General features: G+C 37.7%; 1 protein-coding gene across 14 annotated transcripts in view; it reads left to right on the top strand.

The window, feature by feature from the left end:
• The window catches only part of LOC122051173 (methionine aminopeptidase 1A-like), a 74,466-nt gene that overhangs the window by 12,068 nt on the left and 37,281 nt on the right, over nt 1–25,117 (top strand). For 10 of the 14 annotated variants that reach the window (XR_006131391.1, XR_006131392.1, XR_006131390.1 and 7 more), the window contains one exon: nt 61–609. Coding sequence is in view for 1 of the 14 variants with exons in the window: in XM_042612155.1 (XP_042468089.1) it covers nt 61–130; nt 376–533 (228 nt within the window). In the remaining 13 variants the exon portion in view is untranslated. Of the gene's footprint in view, nt 1–60; nt 610–13,687; nt 14,972–25,117 lie in introns of those variants that run through there. The other 4 variants (XR_006131388.1, XR_006131387.1, XR_006131385.1 and 1 more) reach the window with 4 other exon arrangements.

Raw genomic sequence — 25,117 nt, 5'->3', positions numbered from 1 at the left:
CACTCCAATTTAAATATATGCTGGTATTGACTTATTTCAGCATATAATTGTTTGATGTAGGTGAAATCATATTGTGGACATGGTATCAGAGAGTTGTTTCACTGTGCTCTGAGTATTCCTCATTATGGGAGTATCCTAGCTAACTAATTTAAATGAATGCTCTATTCTACTATATTTGGTTTTTTGTTTCCAATCTTTATATTTTTAGATGAAAAAAAATTCCCATCTATGAATGGGGCACATGAACTTGGTTATGCTACTTATATCCAATGATAGTTGATGACATACTAGATATCTAGATCTGAGTTAAAAACTCTGTTGTACTTTTTTATCATGTTGATGTGCATGCAATTGTTGCCTCGACACCTGAAATAGGAAACAAAGCTGTTGGTATCATGAAAGCTGGGCAGACGTTTATAATTGAACCTATGATCAATGCACGTCATTTTTTTTATTTGATTAGTATTTCTGTGTTTATAGTCACCATTTATTTATATTGTTCAAGTGTTTTTATCTTGAGGAATCTGGCGTGATCGGTTATGGCCAGATGGATGGACTGCAGTTTCTGGAGATGGTAAACGAAGTGCTCAACTTGAGCACACTCTTTTGGTGAGTAGCACCTTTATATTATTGAATGTTTTAAATGCTAATCATAAATTTTCTGTTGGAGTCAACTGTTTATGCTTCTAAAAATTTTTTATTGCTTTCTGATAGTTCAATATTTATAATTACTGTTATAATTCCTAAACATATTCTTGGGTTGTTAGTTGGAATCACTTAGTTTGTTCAAAATTTCACATCTTAGATGCTTGGTTATCATCATCTTAAGCAACATTCTAACAGAATAGTTTTTGGTCTGGAATGGAGATTTCCTTAGGAAATTAGGGCACAAATGTAGTTGTGAGTCTTACTTATGTGCTTGAGTATCCTATTAATCCATGATTCTTTTCTGGAACTTGAAATTCATTTTCATTGCAGCTTGAGTAACACCATGCTGCCTTTTTAGTTTGTTTGTTTGTTGTTTTTTTTTCTGTAATGGTAAGTTATTATCACTATTTTTTAATTTACAAAAAAGTAGAATTTCCCAGTCAGCCCACTCTTTTTAAGAAGTAAAGGTGAAATCGCTAAGAAGGTTAATTTGATCACTCCCACTCACCCTAAAAGGATACCCCACAGTCCTAGCCGAGTATATATGAGGGTAAACGTATTCTATACCGTCTTTTTTTTTTAATATTGTGAAAAGTGATCGGCAAGCCAATTATCTTAAAAGCACGAGCCATTAGGAAAAGGCAATTATGTATTTAACCTTCGATTCTTTCCCTTCACATGGGAGTGACTATACCGATACTTGGCCTTCCTGCGTGATTATCCTTTCACTTTGACTGACATAAATCTAACCTTGGATGCTGCTCTAATTCTATTTTAAAGTCCACATGTTTCAAGGGTTTAAAGAAGCCTAACCACTCATTTATGAAATATGAATCAATACTAATAATTTTGACGAGTCTCATTCAACAAATAGAAACCCAGAGCAGTCCACAGTGAAGGAAATGCAAGGCAAATGACCAAATTGGAATCTACACACCTTTCCAGTTTTAAAAGATGAAAGAACAACACTATCATATGTTATTAAGTAAACATGAAGAATAATAATTATGGATATATTAGTTTGTACAATTAAAATAAATGAAACCTTCCTATCATATAAAAATGTATAAATTGTGAAAAATGATGCCCATGAACTCATAAAATAAAAAACGAATGAACAAATTGCGAGCTGTATATAAGTTAAATAAGGGTAATCATCTATAACAAACCTCAAAATTCTATAAAGAAACATGCAAAAAAAAAATTTCTTACGCCAGATGCACATGTCCAAATCAAATGGGATATCTATGGTAATGACAAGTTATTGTCTACAGCTCTCTTCCATCACCAATGTTACATAGATTCAAGTACGAGTATCAACACAGCTACTTCTGAAGTGTTTTACATGTGGTCAATAGGGATATTAGATGTTCATGTGGAGTGTGTCGAGGTTCTACAAAGATACAAAGGGGATAGATGAAGAGTCCAAATATCATGGCTTATCACCTATCTACAAAATGAATGGATGGCACACCCTAAGGGATATGACACTTTACACCGTTCGTTTTTATATCTAGACAAAGTTATTTATTCTATGTTCCAGAGTTTTCTTTCCTGTTAACATAATATCTAATCACACTTGTTCAGAGAAAATCGTGTTAGACATCACAGAGTTATTGACTTATATAAAGAAGGATATACAACATAATTATAATAATATCCCTAGTTATTATGTTTACAATATTCTAACATTCCCTTTCAAGCTGGAGAATATAGATCATATACACCCAGCTTGTTATACATGTAGTTAATTCGGGGATCTCTCAGTAACTTAATGAATATATCTGCTAGTTGATCATATAAGTTGACAAAACTAGTAGATATTTCTCTTGATATGACTTTCTCTCTAACAAAGTGACAGTCAACTTCAATATGCTGTCCTCTCATGAAAAACTAGGTTCGAAGCAATATGCATGGCAGCCTGGTTGTCACATATAAGTGATATTTGTGTAACCTCATCAAACCTGAGTTCTTGAAGCAACCATTTTAGCCATATAAGCTCTTGACTAGTTATGGTCATAGCTCGATACTCTGCCTCTGCACTGGATCTTGCCACAACATTTTACTTTTTTGCTTTTTCAAGAAACAAGGTTACCTCTGACAAATATACAAAACCCAGAAGTGAACCTTCTATTAGTGGGAGATCCTGCCCAATCTGCATTAGAGTACCCTATGACTCGAGTATGTCCTTTGTCTGCATACAAAAGACCCTTTCCTGGTACGCCTATGATATATCGAATAATGTGAGTCACAACATTCCAATGTTCTTTGCATGAAGAGTTGAGAAACTGACTTACTACATTTACTACAAATGAGATATTCGGATGAGTAACATTAAAGTAGCTTAGTTTCCCTACTAATCGCCTGTACCATTCAGGATCGGGAAGAGACTCCCCCTGATTTGGCAGGAGTTTGACATTAGGATCCATAGGGTTCTCGACTGTCTTTGAGTTTAACATTTCTGTTTCTTCCAAAAAATCCATTGCATATTTACTTTGGGATATGACGATCCCCTGTTTAGACTGTGCTACCTCTATCCCCAAGAAATATTTGAGTTTGCCGAGGTCCTTTGTCTGGAAATATTTAAAAAGATGTTATTTCACATGTGAAATCCCCAGATGATCACTACCTGTGATGACAATATCATCAACATAAACCACTACGTAGATGCAACCAGTAGATGAGTGGCAATAAAAGATAGAATGGTCAGTCTCGCTCCGAGTCATGCCAAACTATTGGATTACAGTACTAAATCTACCGAACCATGCTCTGGGTGATTGCTTGAGGCCATATAAAGATTTCCGTAGACCAAAAGGCTCCCCTTGAGCAACAAAACACGGAGGTTGCTCCATGACTGTCTCGAGCAAATCACCATGTAAGAATGTATTTTTGATGTCCAACTGATAAAGAGGCCAATGGAGAATCGCAGCAATTGATAGGAATAGGCATACAAAAGATATCTTGGCAACAAAAAAAAATATTCCCGTAATCCAATTCAAAGATCTGAGTATAGCCTTTAGTGACGAGATGTGCCTTAAGTCTGTTAACAATACCATCTGGACCAACCTTCACTGTATACACCCATCGACAACCAGCAACTAACTTCCCAGGTGGTAGAGGAACGAGATCCCATGTCCCACTACTATGTAAAGTACAAATTTCATCAAGCATAGCCTGTTTCCATCCTAGATGGGCAAAGACATCACTTGTAGTCTTAGGAAGAGAAACAGACGACAAGGAAGAAAGACAAGAATAATAGGAAGGAGAAAGACGACGATAACTCAAAGAAACATAGTGAGGAGAAGGATTACGAGTGGATCACATACCCTTTCGAAGTGCAATAGGAATATCAGAGTCAGGAGATGGTAACACATACCCTTTCGAAGTGCAATAGGAATATTAGAGTCAGGAGATGGGACCGGAGGAAATGGCGAAGGACTTGGCTCTAAAGATGTGTCCACGGCAGTGTCAAGGTCGATCGGTGGAAAAGCAGGACGAGGACGATGCTGATAAACTTGCAAAGGAGGAGACGAGGCTGAGGATGATAGAGGCACCTCCGGAGGATAAAAAATAATCACTGGTGCAGGTGGAGAGGGAGAAACCTCAGACTGGGAAGCGGGAGACCCAAAAAATGAAACCGAATCAAAGAATGTGACATCAGCAGAGATGAAGTACCGACGAAGAGTAGGGGAATAACACTTGTACCCTTTTTGAGACCGTGGGTACCCAAGGAAAACACACTTATGAGACCAGGGAGAGAGTTTATCAATGCTATGATCAAGATCATGAGAAAAATATATAGAACCAAAGACCCGAGGTGGTAAAGGATGAAGAGGATGAAGAGGATGATGAGGGTAGAGGATATGATGAGGTTTTTTACCCTGGAGAGTGGAGGAAGGCATACGATTGATGAAATAAAACGTAGTAAGTACGACATCACCTAAAAACTTATGAGGAACATGAGAATGGAGAAAAAGAGTTTGAGTGGTGTCAAGGAGATGACGATTCTTATGTTCTGCAACCCCATTCTATTGAGAGGTATAAGGGCAAGACGTGCGATGCAGTACATCATGAGATGCCAAGAAGGAACGAAACTGAGTAGAAAGATACTCGCGTGCATTATCACTTTGCAAAGTTCGAAGAGAAATACCAAACTGAGTTTTGATTTCATGAAAAAAAGATTGAAAAATAGAAAATAATTCTGAACGTTCCTTCATCAGATATAACCATGTACAATGGGAAAAATCGTCTATAAAAGTAACAAAATATCATGATCCCAATGTAGAAGAAACACGATTCGGACCCCAAACATCAGAATAAACCAAACCAAAGGGGGACGTAGTCCGACTCTCAGTGCGAGGAGAAAAAAAACTATGAACATACTTACCTAACTGACACGACTCATAAGACAAAGACTCTAAGTGAGAAAAACTAAGATGTAATTATTTCAACTTATCAAGACCTGGATGTCCCAACTAAGCATGAATAAGAAGTGGAGATGACGCCGTCGAACCAACAAGAGAGGGTTGTTGAAGCTGATAAAGTCCATTAGACTCACATCTGAAGCCAATCATCCTCCCCATACTTCGGTCCTGTAAGAAAAAAGACGTTTTAGTAAAAGAAATAACACAATCAAGAGACCGAGTAAGTTGACTTATTGACAATAGATTAAAGGGAGTTTCGGGAACATAAAGAACATTATGAATGGAAAGAGATGGAGAAGGATGAACAATATCAATACCTTTGGATCAGTTTGAGAAACATTGACCATGATGACAATTGGTAAATAACCAGAAGTAGTGAGAAAAAAAAATAGAGATTTATTACCAGTGATATGATCAGTGGCCCCAGAATCAAGAACCCAAGGATCTGAAGAGCGAGATATGCCAGCAAAGGAATTACCAGCGTGTGCAATAGCAGCAGTGGAATCAGAAGCCTGACGATCCTCAAACCATTTCAGAAAGTCATTATAGGAAGGCTGTGGGGTTAGATCCGGTGGCGACTGCGCAGCGGAAGCCGAAGAAGTGATAGAACTCTGAACGACCTGAGCAGCGCGAGGAGGTCAACCATGTAAACTCCAACACTTATTAATCGTGTGTCCTGGTCGGTGGCAGTGATCACACCAAGGACGTCCTTTGCCACCCTTATGAGGTGGAGGTCTGTTGTTGTTTCGAGAGACCAAAGCTAACGAGTCACTAGGAACGGAAGGAGGTAACATCAAGACTTTGGCAGGGACACGGAGGAGAGTCGCCCAGGTACTGTCTATGTGAGGTTGCCCAGGATCTAATCCCAAACATGAGAATAATCTAAGGGAAGACCATATAAAGCCAGAGACATAAAAAATTTCTTTCGATTTTCAAGCTCTACAACAGGAGTGGCCTCAAGTGGAAGTAGTTTATTTAAATCACAAAGAAGGCTAGAGACCGAATCCTGATAAGTTGACATTGAATCCTTAATTATTTGGTATCAGAGCAAGGTTTTACTATGCCTATTTTTCGTGTTCTGGATTTTAGAGTTAATCTAATACCAATTTATTTGGTATCAGAGCAAGTTTACGATGCCTGTCTTTTTCGTGTTCTGGATTTTCGAGTTAATCTGATACCAATTTATTTAGTATCAGAGCCCAAGTTTTGCGAGTCAATCTGGGTATTTTTCAGATTTATATGGATTTTCATCAATTTTCTCGTTCGAAATTCTGAGGTATTATTTGAGCTAGTCAAGGAAAGGTTATTTTGGGGACTAGATATCGATAGAACATCTTCAGGTGGCAAATAGGTAAAATGATTAATTTTATCATTTTGATACTAGTAGTAATACCTGTGTAATAATTTAACAGATATGAAGTGTAATGCCCGTATTTCTGCTCTGAGACATGGTGCATGATGGCCACGCAAGAGGACGATGGAATCCCTAGCGACGAAGTCGCTAGAGATGTCTACTAGGGTCGAGCCTATTGGTCAGGGACAGACTCCATATGGTACTGTGAGCGCGTCGGGCTCTCAGACTCCGATGACTTCAGAGGTATCTACCTCAATCGTACCCGCCGTACCCACTCCCACAATATGATATAAATCTAGAATAACAAACTACTTATAAATATAGCTCTACAACTTTCTTTGATATCAACCAACAATATGAAAAATGTAACCATAAATAATTGATAATGTAGTCATGCTGAGGTATCATGACTCGTGAAAATATGTGCATTTGGTGCATCATAATTAGCAATAGTAAAGTGTCTATCAAGGTCTCGTATGCTTCAGTTTGTCCAAGGACTGGATGGACATCTGTAAGTAAAGATTGCCGGTTTTGGTTACTTATCGTACATAGAGACATTGGATAGAGCTCTTATGATTGAGTTAATTCAGCAGAGAGTGAATACGAACAATAAAAGAAAGCAGACAGATCAAACTTCAAGGCAGACCCTGCAGCCACAGGCTACCGAACAGTATCAGAGTGGTCGCAAACAGTAGAGTCAGGGTACTTCTGGGGCATTTGGTTGACCTCAGAAGTCAGGGCGGTCTTTATCAGGATGTTTCCGAACTTCTCAGTAGAACCAGAAGCAGTCCGCCAGCGACATTCACTGCACCTGATGTGGGTTCAGGGATCACATCACATCAGCTTGCACCTTGGGACAGTCAGTTTGCTACTATTGCAAACTGCCTGGACACTTGAGCCAAGATTGTTCGCTGAAAGCTCAGCATATGGCTTCCGAAGTGTCTGGTCATGGAGGACATCCCAGTCAGACAAGGACTCAGCGAGGAAGGTGGAGAGCCCAGTCTTCGCATAGCCAGCAGAGGACAACTCCCCTTGTAGCTGCTGCATATGACTTGCATGGACAGGAGCACTCCAGCGCCCTTATGGTACCACAGAGTTCTGTTGTGGGACCTCAGTATGAGTTGCAGCCTCAGTCACTCGTGCAGTACTAGTCGCAACCTCAGCCACTGGTTTAGTACCAGTCGCAGCCTCAGTCACTGGTTCAGTACCAGACGCAGCCTCAGCCACGGTACAATACCAGCCGCAGCCCTCACATCCGTCTCTAGCTCAGTATCTGGCACCGACTCAATGGCGGGCAACGGCCCAGACGCAGCAGCCTTTGGTATCACTACCACCTCCACCACCGCCAGAGACGGGACGTATTCACGCGATTACCAGAGAGGATGCGCAGTGGGTCGACAGATCCATTTTCCGTGGTATGATTTTACTTTATGAATTATCCGTTGATATGCTAATAGATACTAGTAGCTCGCATTCCTTTATTTCCCGTGCCTTTATGAGGGACACAGATAGACTACCTACTCTTAGATCGCATCGACTGACCGTCTCCCTATCGTCCGGTGCTACATTGGATGTCACTCAGGAGGTTAGAGGTTTCCCGTCAGACTTTGGCAATATGATACTCATGGTTGATTTATTAGTACTAGAAATGGTCGAGTTCGACATTATCCTTGGCATGGATTGGCTGTTTGCATATCATGCCACGGTTGATTGTCAAACGAGGATGGTCACATTGTGACCTCCAAACCTTACCACCGGATCAAGGATGACATATAAATTTGATAACTTTCCTGATTAGTCTATTGTCACGGTTGTTAGGATTTCTTTTATTAATTGTCACCAATTGGGGCACTAAGAACTTAACTTTCAGGGTGTGAGTCATGTGACATAGGCCTAGACAATGATACTAACTAATCAACACCACCAATGAGTTTTTAGGACTCCTATTATTCAAAAATAAGTTGGAAATTTTAAAGGTGATTATTGGACAAGAGATTTATTCGCCCTAGGTTTTCTCCGTGGGGTTCTCCGGTATTATTTGTCAAGAAAAAGGATGGTACTCTGAGGTTGTGCATCGATTACAAACAGCTGAATGCAGTGACCGTTAAGAATAAGTACCCCTTACCATGGATCGAGGATTTATTTGATCAGCTCAGAAGTACATTAGTATATTCTAAGATTGATCTGCGGTCTGGATATCATCAGCTAAGAGTTAAAGAATCTGATATTTAGACGACAGTATTCTGCACTAGATATGAACATTATGAGTTTTTGATAATGTCATTTGGGCTTACCAATGCTCCAACAGTATTTATGGATTTGATGAACCGTGTCTTTCTGGAATCTTTAGATCAGTTCGTTGTCGTCTTCATCAACGACATTTTGATCTACTCGCGTTTTAAGGAGGAGCATGCACAGCATCTTCGCATAGTCATGGATACTATTTGACGACATCGTCTATACGCAAAGTTAAGCAAGTGTGTTTTTTAGCTACACAGTTGGTTTTCTGGACACGTGGTTTCTGTTGGGTTTTTCGAGCCGCGAAAATCGTTATTTCACATCGCGGAAACCCCGAATCACCCTAGCCAACGGATCCATGCGAAGAGTATAGAACAAAAATTACGAGTACGAGTTTACATCTTAGATCTACTCCTAGATCTACATGAAGAAAGATTTATACCTTCGATGCGTGCCCTTCGCGTATCCCGCTCGTCCAAGGTACACCGGATCTCGAAGTTGTCAACGTAGACAACTCTCTAGTGATATCCACACGAACAAAATGTGTTCTCTAACACTCAAGGATGGAGAAGAGAGCAACCCAAGTGTGCTAGCACTTTCTAGGGCTCTCGGGTAGGATTTGAAAGGGAAGAAAGGAGAGAAAGTAAAAGGAATCTCATATACTCCTCTAGGTACCCTCCTTTGTGACCTTCACTCTTCCTTATTCTCTTGAAACTCAACTCACTCTCCTTCACCCTTGCTTGGAACCCACGACCAAGAAAAGAGAAGGAGCAAAAAAGAGAGCTTGAGGAAGATGATGATATGAATGTGAGTGAATGAAAAATTCATTCTCATTCAAAACAAAAAGATAACCCCCATTCTCATTAAATGTGGTCATTAAAGAGAATAGATTTGTAACCCCCATGAGGTGACACACTTTGATGATGTGACACATCATCATTAGTCCTCCTAATGCCAAATCACTAATGATGTGGCAAATAGTCAAGTCAAACTTGACTCTTCCTCTTCCTCTCAAGTCAAGTCAAACTTGACTTATCCTCTATATTGGTCTAACCAAATTTATTATAAGAATTTAATATAATGAATCTAATTCATTTAATTAAATTGATTCAATAAGTCATAATCTAAATTAGACTCATTGAACACATGGATCAACTTGAGTCCAACTTAATTTGCCCAATTAGGATTACTCTTAATCCAATTTGATTCATCAAATGAATCTAATCCTCTTGGTTCATCATATGAACCTAATCTCCATCCACTTGTTCTTTTGTGCATGACTCAATAGTTTCTTACGCGGCAATGCCTCTAAACTCATTTGTAAGCATAAGTAATGAGCGTATCTAGCAATACATCATTACTACCCGAGTTACAAGAACGTCGAGATCCGACATCACCTTATGACTCATTGTGACTCCTCACAATATATGACAAGTGTCCTTCTATCCTGACATCTAGATTGATCAATGTGAGGCATAGCCGTGTTATCCTCTAATCAATCTAAATCTTAAACCTCAGTAGACTCTTCATCAAACGAGCCCAATATCTCATATCGTTTCGATACGGCCACGCACTTCGCGGTCTCACTCTATCAAGAATACCGATGTCTCTCCCACCATATGGAGGGATAGATCCCATCTACATCACTCACATCCCTCCACATAATTACATACCAAGAATCGCTTTATAGTCCCAGATTCTGGCGTGACGTTTGACGAAACCAAAGTACATAACTCCTTATGTAGGGAACCATGGTGATTTCAGGTCTAAGGACTAGTAGTCATACTAATAACCACATGAGAAAGTATATGACACTCATATAACGATCCATGATACTTTCTCATGGCGGGTCATTCAGTATACATTCTCTAATGTATACCTATGTGTCAACTTGATATCTCTATATCCATAACTTGTGAGATCAAGTCATCAAGTTGACCTACATGCTAGTCTTATTGCATTAACATTGTCCCTGAATGTTAATACTCGACTAAGAATGATTAAGAGTAGTGTTCCCTATATCATCTCACTATCGGTTCAACTAACCGATTGATATAAGTGAGAACCTTCTACTCAAGGACGTTATTATACTTAGTTTATTTGGCACTAATACAAGTAAGTATAATAACCAAAAATCAAATGTCTTTATTTATATAGAATATGATACAACAAGTCTAAAATACAATCATCAAATGATTGACTCTAGGGCTCTAGCTAACAGTTTCTAGCCGTGGTATTTCAGTAGACCCTCCGAAGATCGAGGCTGTCACCAGCTGGGAGCAGCCGAAATCAGTTCAGGAGATCAGTAGTTTCCTGGGACTGGCTGGATATTACAGACGGTTTGTTGAGGGTTTCTCTCGCATTTCTATGCCGCTGACACGCCTGACCAGGAAAGACATAAAGTTCACGTGGTCCGAGACCTGTGAGACCGACTTCTAGGACCTGAAGCGGAGATTAGTGTCAGCACCAGTTTGGGTTTTGCCTTCTAGAGAGGACGGATTCGTACTCTACACCGACTTTTTTCTACAAGGTTTGGACGCTGTTTTGATGAAGCATAGCAGGGTAGTCTCCTATGCTTCTCGGCAGTTGAAGGAGCATGAGAAGAATTACCCAGTACATGATATGGAGTTGGCTGCCATTATATTTGCTTTGAAGATTTGGTGGCATCATCTATATGGTATTACGTTTGAGATTCTTATTAATCATAGGAGTCTCAAATAGTTTTTCACTCAGAAGGAACTCAATCTCCGATAGAGGAGATGGATGAAGTTCCTGAAGGATTATGACTGCACTATTAGCTACGACCCGGGGAAAGCTAATGTGGTTGCCGATACACTTAGCCGAAAGTCCAAAGGGACTTTAGCTTGCCGCCGAACTTTAGTCATGGAATTGATTCAGGGTTCTCCAAGTTGGGCCTTCAGGAGCAGGGACAGACAGAGCAGGGTATTCTGGTTACCATGGTTGCTCAGACGTCGAACAGGATGAGGATCTGAGAGATCCAGGCTAGTGATTAGTGCTTATAATCCAATGGCAGCCAGATAACTTCCGGACAGCAGACCGAGTTCACCCAAGATGAGGAGGGCATTATTTATTTCCGAGGTAGGTTATGTGTACCTAAATCTCACCCGGTCTTGGAGGAAGTACTTCATGAAGCACATCGCTCTCGATTTATGATCCACCCAGGAGAAACTCGCATGTATCGAGATTTGAGGTATTCCTATTGGTGGAACGACATGAAGAAAGACATCGTGGAGTTTGTAGCTGTAAACGACCACCCTTCTTACTACTACTACTCTCTAAGAATGACCGTTACTTAACTACTAACTCTACTTAACAGGTATGATTATAAATCACATGGAAACCCTACCGAAAAATTTCGGCGAAATCTCCCCTGTACCGGTGACCATTTTCAACAATACATGCAATATATACTCAGCCACAAGCGGCTGGAACACATATCAATCAACCACGCAGTATAATAAATCCAAAATAAAGAAAACAATACCACAACTCATCACACCAATCACAATTCATTTACTATGTCCTAATCACATCAAAATATCATGTACTATCTCAAATACTTCTAACATATCAAAAGACAATAGAAACTAAAAGAAAACTTCTTTCTTAGTCCCAAGGCTTCCATAGTCCTGGTATCACACATCCTTCGAACACCTCCTTGTCACCTTCTTTTCTATATCTTTTCCTTTCTTGTATCTGCAGTAAGAGGAAGTGCAGTCTATAAGCAAAATGCTTAGTAAGCGCTATCTAACTCACAAAATCTCGATATGCATGTGAATATACTGAAAACTAAAACTGAATGCTCAAAAGGAAATCTACTCATGCTCGTCTACTAGTAAAAGAAACAAACATACTAAAAAACAAAACATGTAAAGCTACTCATGCTCTTCTAATAACAAAGAACAGTAAGCTAATCTAAATAACATGCTAGCATAAAGGGAAACTAAACTTGCTGATTTTAAAACAAAGTGAAACTTAATTCATTGTTCTAAACTTATTCTTTTATACTTTTGTACTTATGTGAAACTTATTTTGTTTGTTCAGAAACTTATACTTATAATACTTCAAAATAATAATCAACTTCTCTTGGGCCCGGCAACTATACTTGCTTTACTATCGTAATGGCCCAACCCATTTGGCGACCCTATCGTCGTCGACCGTCGACCGTGCCGTTACTACTAGGTTATCTAAACCTAGGGACGACTATGGGAGCCCAACCCAAGGACAACTGAGAGTCCAGTACAGTGCCACTGATAAAAGTAAAATACTTGTTATCTTTTAATACTTCTAATATATAATGCCTCGGCATTTTCTTTAAACACATTGTGTGCCAAAATCCCTAAAGTCTTGACTTTGGGATCTACTTAAGGCCTTGGTCCTTTTTCTTTCTTATACTTTTCTTTATCTTTCTTATACCTTTGTTATAAAGGAATGCTTCTTACAAAACTGAAATGTTTAAACAAATTCTAATACTGCAATGCTTAAACAAAAATCTGCATACAAGTTTAAACAGAAATCTGCTGCATACTAAGCTTATCTAAAATCTGCATATTAAGCTTAACTAAAATCTGTATACTAAGCTTATCTAAAATCTGCATCTTAAGCTTAACTAAAATCTGCATATTAGGCTTATCTAAAATTTGCATACTAAGCTTAACAAAATCAGCATATTAATACTTTATAAAATTTACATTGATCAACATGTAAATCTCTTTTCTCATCTTCTAAACTAAGCTTCTATTCTGAACTTATTACTTGCATATCTAAACCTCAAACTCAGATTTAACGTAAACAAATTATCTAAACCTCATGATCAGATTAAACATAAGCAAATTATCTAAACCTCATGTTCAGATTAAAGAACCTCAAATCTGTATACTCGAATGAAAGTAGCATATCTAAATTACTTACATATTTCTTACCTGTTAAATTCATTACATCAATTCAAATCATCTTTAGTCTTAACACATGATACTCACCAAATCTATACTTGAATTTGTAGGTTTTGCTACCACATCCATGATCAACTCAAGAGAATCCAAACATCAACAATTAGCTTCACGGAACTTAAACTAGCTTCAAAGGAACTAACAAATAAAAATCTAACTCATGCATAGGGAAGTAAAAGATGGATCATATACATTGGAGAAATACTCTTTTCAGTTAGTAACAGTACATCAATTCAGATTAGGGTAGCAGTGGATAACCTAAACCACAGCAAATATTAAACTCTGTCCGAAACTTTTGGAACCACCAGGAGGAAACAAAACACTCACTAACCAGCCAAATCCATTAAGCAAAAATAGCAGTAACACCTCCAACTGAACCTCATCTACTCATGGCATTAAGAAGCACAAAGGAGAAACAGAACTTCATCGTTCCAATTTGAAACCAACCAGTGATTGCAAACCATAAGAATCAAAGCTTCACAGTTCAAATCGCATAACCTCAACAATCACCAAATTAAACTTGCTGAAAACTTAAAACATAAACCTCTACAAAACTGATTCGCAACTTGAACTTCTATATATTGCTATACTAAAAATATAGCAGCCCTAAAGAACCACTGCTAATACATGGCAGAAACAAGAAATCCCAAAACCATATGCTAAATGTAAGGGCTGTCCTGGCTTGACCAAAAGATTAGCAACAAAATAAATACAACTTTTAAGGCATACTGTGAGATAAAAATAGCTTATCAATTCACCTACGAACAAACCCTAGGGTTTCATGCAAAGCTTCGGGAACAAGGAGAGGAACAAGGAATAGACTCGGAACTATCCTACTGCAGGTGAGTAGCGACTTACCTTGGGTTTCTTGGACTTACAACCTCGAAGGAGAAACCTTCTAATGCTTCTAGGGTTCGGTTAACTTGAAATCTTTGGCGACTCCTTGCGTCCACAGCTTCCCTTCGACGAGAGGATCCCGAAATGGTGAAGAACTCTCGACGTTAGCCCCCTCGCCGGCCGCCGGAGGTGAAAACCCTAGCTTCGGCTTGCCGTTGCGGTTTCACCCAAGAAGAAGCACCGCGTACGCGAGAGAAAAATGAAAAAGGAGAAGGGAAAAGCTAGGTCACGGGTAATCGATCAAGCCCTAAGTTCTCCTCTTTTATAACTCAATATTCTGTTAACTTCTTTAAATAATTTTGCTACCTTTTCTAAACAGATCCATCCGCTGGAACAGTTGGTCAGCCAGGTTTGGACCAAATCAAAGGTCTGGGTTTCGAATCCCTCCGCCGCGCACCTTTTTCCCAATTTATTTTAAATGTTCCAACTTATGCTTAAATGGAATTTTTCTCCTCCTTTAATAAGAAACGATCGCTGGATCAGTTGGTTGGTTTCGTTCTGCTTAAGGCGCAGCTCGTGGGTTCGAATCCCGGCTGCAACCTATTTTCTTCCTATTATTTCTCGCTATTAACTTCTATTACTTAAATAAAATTCTTCCTTCATTTAATTAAGTAACAACTGCTAGCCCAGTTGGTTAGTTGGGTTTTGCTCGGGTCAGGGGTTGCCGGTTCGAGCCTCGGCTTGGATATTTTTTTGTCACAACTTCTTTCTTTTGGTAAAAATACCTAACGACCTCCAAAAATTTCATAAAAATACTCTAAAATTTTTTAAAAATCTCTAGAATATTTCTATACCATTTCTAAATATTTTTAAGAACTTTTAAAACCCTTAATGAGGAAAATTGGGTCGTTACAATCCCCATACCTTATAAAAAGTTCGTCCTCGAACTTAGAATAATTCTGGGCATCTCTGTCTTATACTGTCCTTACGCTCCTAAGTAATCTTCTCGTGCTTCTGGTTCTAAATGACTTTCACTAATGATACTCTTTGTTCTTTAGTCTCTTAACTTCTCGGTCCTCTATTATTGATATTGCATCGTACCCATTAGTGGTCCTTGGAAGGCTTGATACCTTCTCTATCCTTTCTAAACATACTTATGTATATGAATACAAGAGAAACAAAACTTCTATCTTACTAAAGCGAATATAAGCAATTTCTCTATACTGCAAATAATAAAAAAAGCATAAAAGGAAAACTTAAATACTTTTTTACTTGAAGACGATCTTGATGTGTGATGTCGAGAATGGAACCGCTCGATATCAATCGACCACCCTTTTACTACTACTACTACCTATTTAACTACTAACTCTACTTAACCTATATGATTAAAATCACGTGGAAATCCTCCCGAAAAATTTCAGAGACTCCCCTGCATCGGTGACCATTTTCAACAATACATGCAATATATACTCCAGCTGGAACACATATCAATCAACCACGCAGTATAATAAATCTAAAATAAAGAAAACAATACCACAACTCATCACACCATATCACAATTCATCTACTATGTCCTAATCACATCAAAATATTATGTACTATCTCAAATACTTCTAACATAGCAAAAGACAATAGAAACTAAAAGAAAACTTCTTTCTTAGTCCCAAGGCTTCCATAGTCCTGGCATCACACATCCTTCGAACACCTCCTTGTCGCCTTCTTTTCTATATCTTTTCCTTTCTTGTATCTGCAGTAAGAGGAAGTGCAGTCTATAAGCAAAATGCTTAGTAAGCGCTATCTAACTCACAAAATCTCGATATGCATGTGAATATACTGAAAACTAAAACTGAATGCTCAAAAGGAAATCTACTCATGCTCGTCTACTAGTAAAAGAAACAAACATACTAAAATGCTAAACATGTAAAGCTACTCATGCTCTTCTAATAACAAAGAACAGTAAACTAATCTAAATAACATGCTAGCATAAAGGGAAACTAAATTTGCTGATTTTAAAACAAAGTGAAACTTAATTCATTGTTCTAAACTTATTCTTTTATACTTTTGTACTTATGTGAAACTTATTTTGTTTGTTCAGAAACTTATACTTATAATACTTCAAAATAATAATCAACTTCTCTTGGGCCCGACAACTGTATTTGCTTTGCTATCGTAACGATCCGACTCATTTGGCGACCTTATGGTCGTCGACCGTCGGCCGTGCCGTTACTACTAGGTTATCTAAACCTAGGGACGACTATGGGAGCCCAACCCAAGGACAACTGAGAGTCCAGTACAGTGCCACTGATAAAAGTAAAATACTTGTTATCTTTTAATACTTCTAATATATAATGCCTCGGCATTTTCTTTAAGCACCTTGTGTGCCAAAATCCCTAAAGTCTTGACTTTGGGATCTACTTAAGGCCTTGACCCTTTTTCTTTCTTATATTTTTCTTTATCTTTCTTATACCTTTCTTATAAAGGAATGCTTCTTACAAAATTGAAATGTTTAAACAAATTCTAATACTGCAATGCTTAAACAAAAATCTGCATACAAGTTTAAACAGAAATCTGCATATTAAGCTTAACTAAAATCTGCATACTAAGCTTATCTAAAATCTGCATCTTAAGCTTAACTAAAATCTGCATATTAGGCTTATCTAAAATTTGCATACTAAGCTTAACAAAATCAGCATATTAATACTTTATAAAATTTACATTGATCAACATGTAAATCTCTTTTCTCATCTTCTAAACTAAGCTTCTATTCTGAACTTATTACTTTCATATCTAAACCTCAAACTCAGATTTAACGTAAGCAAATTATCTAAACCTCATGATCAGAATAAACATAAGCAAATTATCTAAACCTCATGTTCAGATTAAAGAACCTCAAATCTGTATACTCGAATGAAAGTAGCATATCTAAATTACTTACATATTTCTTACCTGTTAAATTCACTACATCAATTCAAATCATCTTTAGTCTTAACACATGATACTCACCAAATCTATACTTGAATTTGTAGGTTTTGCTACCACATCCATGATCAACTCAAGAGAATCCAAACATCAACAATTAGCTTCATGGAACTTAAACTAGCTTCAAAGGAACTAACAAATAAAAATCTAACTCATGCATAGGGAAGTAAAAGATGGATCATATACATTGGAGAAATACTCTTTTCAGTTAGTAACAGTACATCAATTCAGATTAGGGTAGCAGTGGATAACCTAAACCACAGCAAATATTAAACTCTGTCCGAAACTTTTGGAACCACCAGGAGGAAACAAAACACTCACTAACCAGCCAAATCCATTAAGCAAAAATAGCAGTAACACCTCCAACTGAACCTCATCTACTCATGGCATTAAGAAGCACAAAGGAGAAACAGAACTTCATCGTTCCAATTTGAAACCAACCAGTGATTGCAAACCATAAGAATCAAAGCTTCACAGTTCAAATCGCATAACCTCAACAATCACCAAATTAAACTTGCTGAAAACTTAAAACATAAACCTCTACAAAACTGATTCGCAACTTGAACTTCTATATATTGCTATACTAAAAATATAGCAGCCCTAAAGAACCACTGCTAATACATGGCAGAAACAAGAAATCCCAAAACCATATGCTAAATGTAAGGGCTGTCCTGGCTTGACCAAAAGATTAGCAACAAAATAAATACAACTTTTAAGGCATACTGTGAGATAAAAATAGCTTATCAATTCACCTACGAACAAACCCTAGGGTTTCATGCAAAGCTTCGGGAACAAGGAGAGGAACAAGGAATAGACTCGGAACTATCCTACTGCAGGTTAGTAGCGACTTACCTTGGGTTTCTTGGACTTACAACCTCGAAGGAGAAACCTTCTAATGCTTCTAGGGTTCGGTTAACTTGAAATCTTTGGCGACTCCTTGCGTCCACAGCTTCCCTTCGACGAGAGGATCCCGAAATGGTGAAGAACTCTCGACGTTAGCCCCCTCGCCGGCCGCCGGAGGTGAAAACCCTAGCTCCGGCTTGCCGTTGCGGTTTCACCCAAGAAGAAGCACCGCGCACGTGAGAGAAAAAAGAAAAAGGAGAAGGGAAAAGCTAGGTCACGGGTAATCGATCAAGCCCTAAGTTCTCCTCTTTTATAACTCAATATTCTGTTAACTTCTTTAAATAATTTTGCTACCTTTTCTAAACAGATCCATCCGCTGGAACAGTTGGTCAGCCAGGTTTGGACCAAATCAAAGGTCTGGGTTTCGAATCCCTCCGCCGTGCACCTTTTTCCCAATTTATTTTAAATGTTCCAACTTATGCTTAAATGGAATTTTTCTCCTCCTTTAATAAGAAACGATCGCTGGATCAGTTGGTTGATTCCGTTCTGCTTAAGGCGCAGCTCGTGGGTTCGAATCCCGGCTGCAACCTATTTTCTTCCTATTATTTCTCGCTATTAACTTCTATTACTTAAATAAAATTCTTCCTTCATTTAATTAAGTAACAACTGCTAGCCCAGTTGGTTAGTTGGGTTTTGCTCGGGTCAGGGGTTGCCGGTTCGAGCCTCGGCTTGGATATTTTTTTGTCACAACTTCTTTCTTTTGGTAAAAATACCTAACGACCTCCAAAAATTTCATAAAAATACTCTAAAAATTTTTAAAAATCTCTAGAATATTTCTATACCATTTCTAAATATTTTTAAGAACTTTTAAAACCCTTAATGAGGAAAATTGGGTCGTTACAATCCCCATAACTTATAAAAAGTTCGTCCTCGAACTTAGAATAATTCTGGGCATCTCTGTCTTATACTGTCCTTACGCTCCTAAGTAACCTCCTCGTGCTTCTGGTTCTAAATGACTTTCACTAATGATACTATTTGTTCTTTAGTCTCTTAACTTCTCGGTCCTCTATTATTGATATTGCATCGTACCCATTAGTGGTCCTTGGAAGGCTTGATACCTTCTCTATCCCTTCTAAACATACTTATGTATATGAATATAAGAGAAACAAAACTTCTATCTTACTAAAGCGAATATAAGCAATTTCTCTATACTGCAAATAATAAAGAAAGCATAAAAGGAAAACTTAAATACTTTCTTACTTAAGACGGCAAGGTTGATGTTGATGTGTGTTACGGAGAATGCTCCCTTCTGTAAACGACCACCCTTCTTACTACTACTACTCTCTAAGGATGACCGTTACTTAACTACTAACTCTACTTAACCGGTATGATTAAAAATCACGTGGAAATCCTACTGAAAAATTTCGGCGGAATCTCCCCTGTACCGGTGACCATTTTCAACAATACATGCAATATATACTCAGCCACAAGCGGCTGGAACACATATCAATCAACCACGCAGTATAATAAATCTAAAATAAAGAAAACAATACCACAACTCATCACACCATATCACAATTCATCTACTATGTCCTAATCACATCAAAATATCATGAACTATCTCAAATACTTCTAACATAGCAAAAGACAATAGAAACTAAAAGAAAACTTCTTTCTTAGTCCCAAGGCTTCCATAGTCCTGGCATCACACATCCTTCGAACACCTCCTTGTCGCCTTCTTTTCTATATCTTTTCCTTTCTTGTATCTGCAGTAAGAGGAAGTGCAGTCTATAAGCAAAATGCTTAGTAAGCGCTATCTAACTCACAAAATCTCGATATGCATGTGAATATACTGAAAACTAAAACTGAATGCTCAAAAGGAAATCTACTCATGCTCGTCTACTAGTAAAAGAAACAAACATACTAAAATGCTAAACATGTAAAGCTACTCATGCTCTTCTAATAACAAAGAACAGTAAGCTAATCTAAATAACATGCTAGCATAAAGGGAAACTAAATTTGCTGATTTTAAAACAAAGTGAAACTTAATTCATTGTTCTAAACTTATTCTTTTATACTTTTGTACTTATGTGAAACTTATTTTGTTTGTTCAGAAACTTATACTTATAATACTTCAAAATAATAATCAACTTCTCTTGGGCCGGACAACTGTATTTGCTTTACTATCGTAATGATCCGACTCATTTGGCGGCCCATTTGGCGACCTTATGGTCGTCGACCGTCGACCGTCGGCCGTGCCGTTACTACTAGGTTATCTAAACCTAGGGACGACTATGGGAGACCAACCCAAGGACAACTAAGAGTCCAGTACAGTGCCACGTATAAAAGTAAAATACTTGTTATCTTTTAATACTTCTAATATATAATGCCTCGGCATTTTCTTTAAGCACCTTGTGTGCCAAAATCCCTAAAGTCTTGACTTTGGGATCTACTTAAGGCCTTGACCCTTTTTCTTTCTTATATTTTTCTTTATCTTTCTTATACCTTTCTTATAAAGGAATGCTTCTTACAAAACTGAAATGTTTAAACAAATTCTAATACTGCAATGCTTAAACAAAAATCTGCATACAAGTTTAAACAGAAATCTGCATATTAAGCTTAACTAAAATCTGTATACTAAGCTTATCTAAAATCTGCATCTTAAGCTTAACTAAAATCTGCATATTAGGCTTATCTAAAATTTGCATACTAAGCTTAACAAAATCAGCATATTAATACTTTATAAAATTTACATTGATCAACATGTAAATCTCTTTTCTCATCTTCTAAACTAAGCTTCTATTCTGAACTTATTACTTGCATATCTAAACCTCAAACTCAGATTTAACGTAAGCAAATTATCTAAACCTCATGATCAGATTAAACATAAGCAAATTATCTAAACCTCATGTTCAGATTAAAGAACCTCAAATCTGTATACTCGAATGAAAGTAGCATATCTAAATTACTTACATATTTCTTACCTGTTAAATTCATTACATCAATTCAAATCATCTTTAGTCTTAACACATGATACTCACCAAATCTATACTTGAATTTGTAGGTTTTGCTACCACATCCATGATCAACTCAAGAGAATCCAAACATCAACAATTAGCTTCACGGAACTTAAACTAGCTTCAAAGGAACTAACAAATAAAAATCTAACTCATGCATAGGGAAGTAAAAGATGGATCATATACATTGGAGAAATACTCTTTTCAGTTAGTAACAGTACATCAATTCAGATTAGGGTAGCAGTGGATAACCTAAACCACAGCAAATATTAAACTCTGTCCGAAACTTTTGGAACCACCAGGAGGAAACAAAACACTCACTAACCAGCCAAATCCATTAAGCAAAAATAGCAGTAACACCTCCAACTGAACCTCATCTACTCATGGCATTAAGAAGCACAAAGGAGAAACAGAACTTCATCGTTCCAATTTGAAACCAACCAGTGATTGCAAACCATAAGAATCAAAGCTTCACAGTTCAAATCGCATAACCTCAACAATCACCAAATTAAACTTGCTGAAAACTTAAAACATAAACCTCTACAAAACTGATTCGCAACTTGAACTTCTATATATTGCTATACTAAAAATATAGCAGCCCTAAAGAACCACTGCTAATACATGGCAGAAACATGAAATCCCAAAACCATATGCTAAATGTAAGGGCTGTCCTGGCTTGACCAAAAGATTAGCAACAAAATAAATACAACTTTTAAGGCATACTGTGAGATAAAAATAGCTTATCAATTCACCTACGAACAAACCCTAGGGTTTCATGCAAAGCTTCGGGAACAAGGAGAGGAACAAGGAATAGACTCGGAACTATCCTACTGCAGGTGAGTAGCGACTTACCTTGGGTTTCTTGGACTTACAACCTCGAAGGAGAAACCTTCTAATGCTTCTAGGGTTCGGTTAACCTGAAATCTTTGGTGACTCCTTGCGTCCACAGCTTCCCTTCGACGAGAGGATCCCGAAATGGTGAAGAACTCTCGACGTTAGCCCCCTCGCCGGCCGCCGGAGGTGAAAACCCTAGCTTCGGCTTGCCGTTGCGGTTTCACCCAAGAAGAAGCACCGCGTACGCGAGAGAAAAATGAAAAAGGAGAAGGGAAAAGCTAGGTCACGGGTAATCGATCAAGCCCTAAGTTCTCCTCTTTTATAACTCAATATTCTGTTAACTTCTTTAAATAATTTTGCTACCTTTTCTAAACAGATCCATCCGCTGGAACAGTTGGTCAGCCAGGTTTGGACCAAATCAAAGGTCTGGGTTTCGAATCCCTCCGCCGCGCACCTTTTTCCCAATTTATTTTAAATGTTCCAACTTATGCTTAAATGGAATTTTTCTCCTCCTTTAATAAGAAACGATCGCTGGATCAGTTGGTTGGTTTCGTTCTGCTTAAGGCGCAGCTCGTGGGTTCGAATCCCGGCTGCAACCTATTTTCTTCCTATTATTTCTCGCTATTAACTTCTATTACTTAAATAAAATTCTTCCTTCATTTAATTAAGTAACAACTGCTAGCCCAGTTGGTTAGTTGGGTTTTGCTCGGGTCAGGGGTTGCCGGTTCGAGCCTCGGCTTGGATATTTTTTTGTCACAACTTCTTTCTTTTGATAAAAATACCTAACGACCTCCAAAAATTTCATAAAAATACTCTAAAAATTTTTAAAAATCTCTAGAATATTTCTATACCATTTCTAAATATTTTTAAGAACTTTTAAAACCCTTAATGAGGAAAATTGGGTCGTTACAATCCCCATACCTTATAAAAAGTTCGTCCTCGAACTTAGAATAATTCTGGGCATCTCTGTCTTATACTGTCCTTACGCTCCTAAGTAACCTCCTCGTGCTTCTGGTTCTAAATGACTTTCACTAATGATACTCTTTGTTCTTTAGCCTCTTAACTTCTCGGTCCTCTATTATTGATATTGCATCGTACCCATTAGTGGTCCTTGGAAGGCTTGATACCTTCTCTATCCCTTCTAAACATGCTTATGTATATGAATATAAGAGAAACAAAACTTCTATCTTACTAAAGCGAATATAAGCAATTTCTCTATACTGCAAATAATAAAGAAAGCATAAAAGGAAAACTTAAATACTTTCTTACTTGAAGACGGCAAGGCTGATGCTGATGTGTGATGCTGGAGAATGGGAACTGCTCTGATACCAACTGTAAACGACCACCCTTCTTACTACTACTACTCTCTAAGGATGACCGTTACTTAACTACTAACTCTACTTAACCGGTATGATTAAAAATCACGTGGAAATCCTACCGAAAAATTTCGGCGGAATCTCCCCTGTACCGGTGACCATTTTCAACAATACATGCAATATATACTCAGCCACAAGCGGCTGGAACACATATCAATCAACCACGCAGTATAATAAATCTAAAATAAAGAAAACAATACCACAACTCATCACACCATATCACAATTCATCTACTATGTCCTAATCACATCAAAATATCATGTACTATCTCAAATACTTCTAACATAGCAAAAGACAATAGAAACTAAAAGAAAACTTCTTTCTTAGTCCCAAGGCTTCCATAGTCCTGGCATCACACATCCTTCGAACACCTCCTTGTCGCCTTCTTTTCTATATCTTTTCCTTTCTTGTATCTGCAGTAAGAGGAAGTGCAGTCTATAAGCAAAATGCTTAGTAAGCGCTATCTAACTCACAAAATCTCGATATGCATGTGAATATACTGAAAACTAAAACTGAATGCTCAAAAGGAAATCTACTCATGCTCGTCTACTAGTAAAAGAAACAAACATACTAAAATGCTAAACATGTAAAGCTACTCATGCTCTTCTAATAACAAAGAACAGTAAGCTAATCTAAATAACATGCTAGCATAAAGGGAAACTAAACTTGCTGATTTTAAAACAAAGTGAAACTTAATTCATTGTTCTAAACTTATTCTTTTATACTTTTGTACTTATGTGAAACTTATTTTGTTTGTTCAGAAACTTATACTTATAATACTTCAAAATAATAATCAACTTCTCTTGGGCCCGACAACTGTACTTGCTTTACTATCGTAACGACCCGACCCATTTGGCGGCCCATTTGGCGACCTTATGGTCGTCGACCGTCGACCGTCGGCCGTGCCGTTACTACTAGGTTATCTAAACCTAGGGACGACTATGGGAGCCCAACCCAAGGACAACTGAGAGTCCAGTACAGTGCCACTGATAAAAGTAAAATACTTGTTATCTTTTAATACTTCTAATATATAATGCCTCGGCATTTTCTTTAAGCACCTTGTGTGCCAAAATCCCTAAAGTCTTGACTTTGGGATCTACTTAAGGCCTTGGCCCTTTTTCTTTCTTATATTTTTCTTTATCTTTCTTATAAAGGAATGCTTCTTACAAAACTGAAATATTTAAACAAATTCTAATACTGCAATGCTTAAACAAAAATCTGCATACAAGTTTAAACAGAAATCTGCATATTAAGCTTTACTAAAATCTGCACTTGAAATGCTTAATAAAGTCTGCTATACCTAATAAGAATCTGCACTTAAAATGCTTAATAAAATCTGCTCTACTTAATAAAAATCTGCACTGCTCTTCTTAATAAAAATCTAGATGCTACATTCAAGCTAAACAACTTTCGACCAAATTCTCCTAATACTAGGCTGTTCATGTCCGGTTAATTGCAAAAGAAACCAAAATCTGCAAGTCTAAATAAACTGCTGGAAAATTTAACTAAATACAAACTAAGGTTGTCCATAACTGTAAATTTATCATAAGTAAGCAATGTATCCTTTTTAGAACTTCAAACTATGCGTCAACATGGA

The sequence above is a fragment of the Zingiber officinale genome, chromosome 3A, assembly GCF_018446385.1.
Source record: "Zingiber officinale cultivar Zhangliang chromosome 3A, Zo_v1.1, whole genome shotgun sequence".
Taxonomy (NCBI): domain Eukaryota; kingdom Viridiplantae; phylum Streptophyta; class Magnoliopsida; order Zingiberales; family Zingiberaceae; genus Zingiber; species Zingiber officinale.
This window is presented reverse-complemented; position numbering and strand designations above follow the sequence as displayed.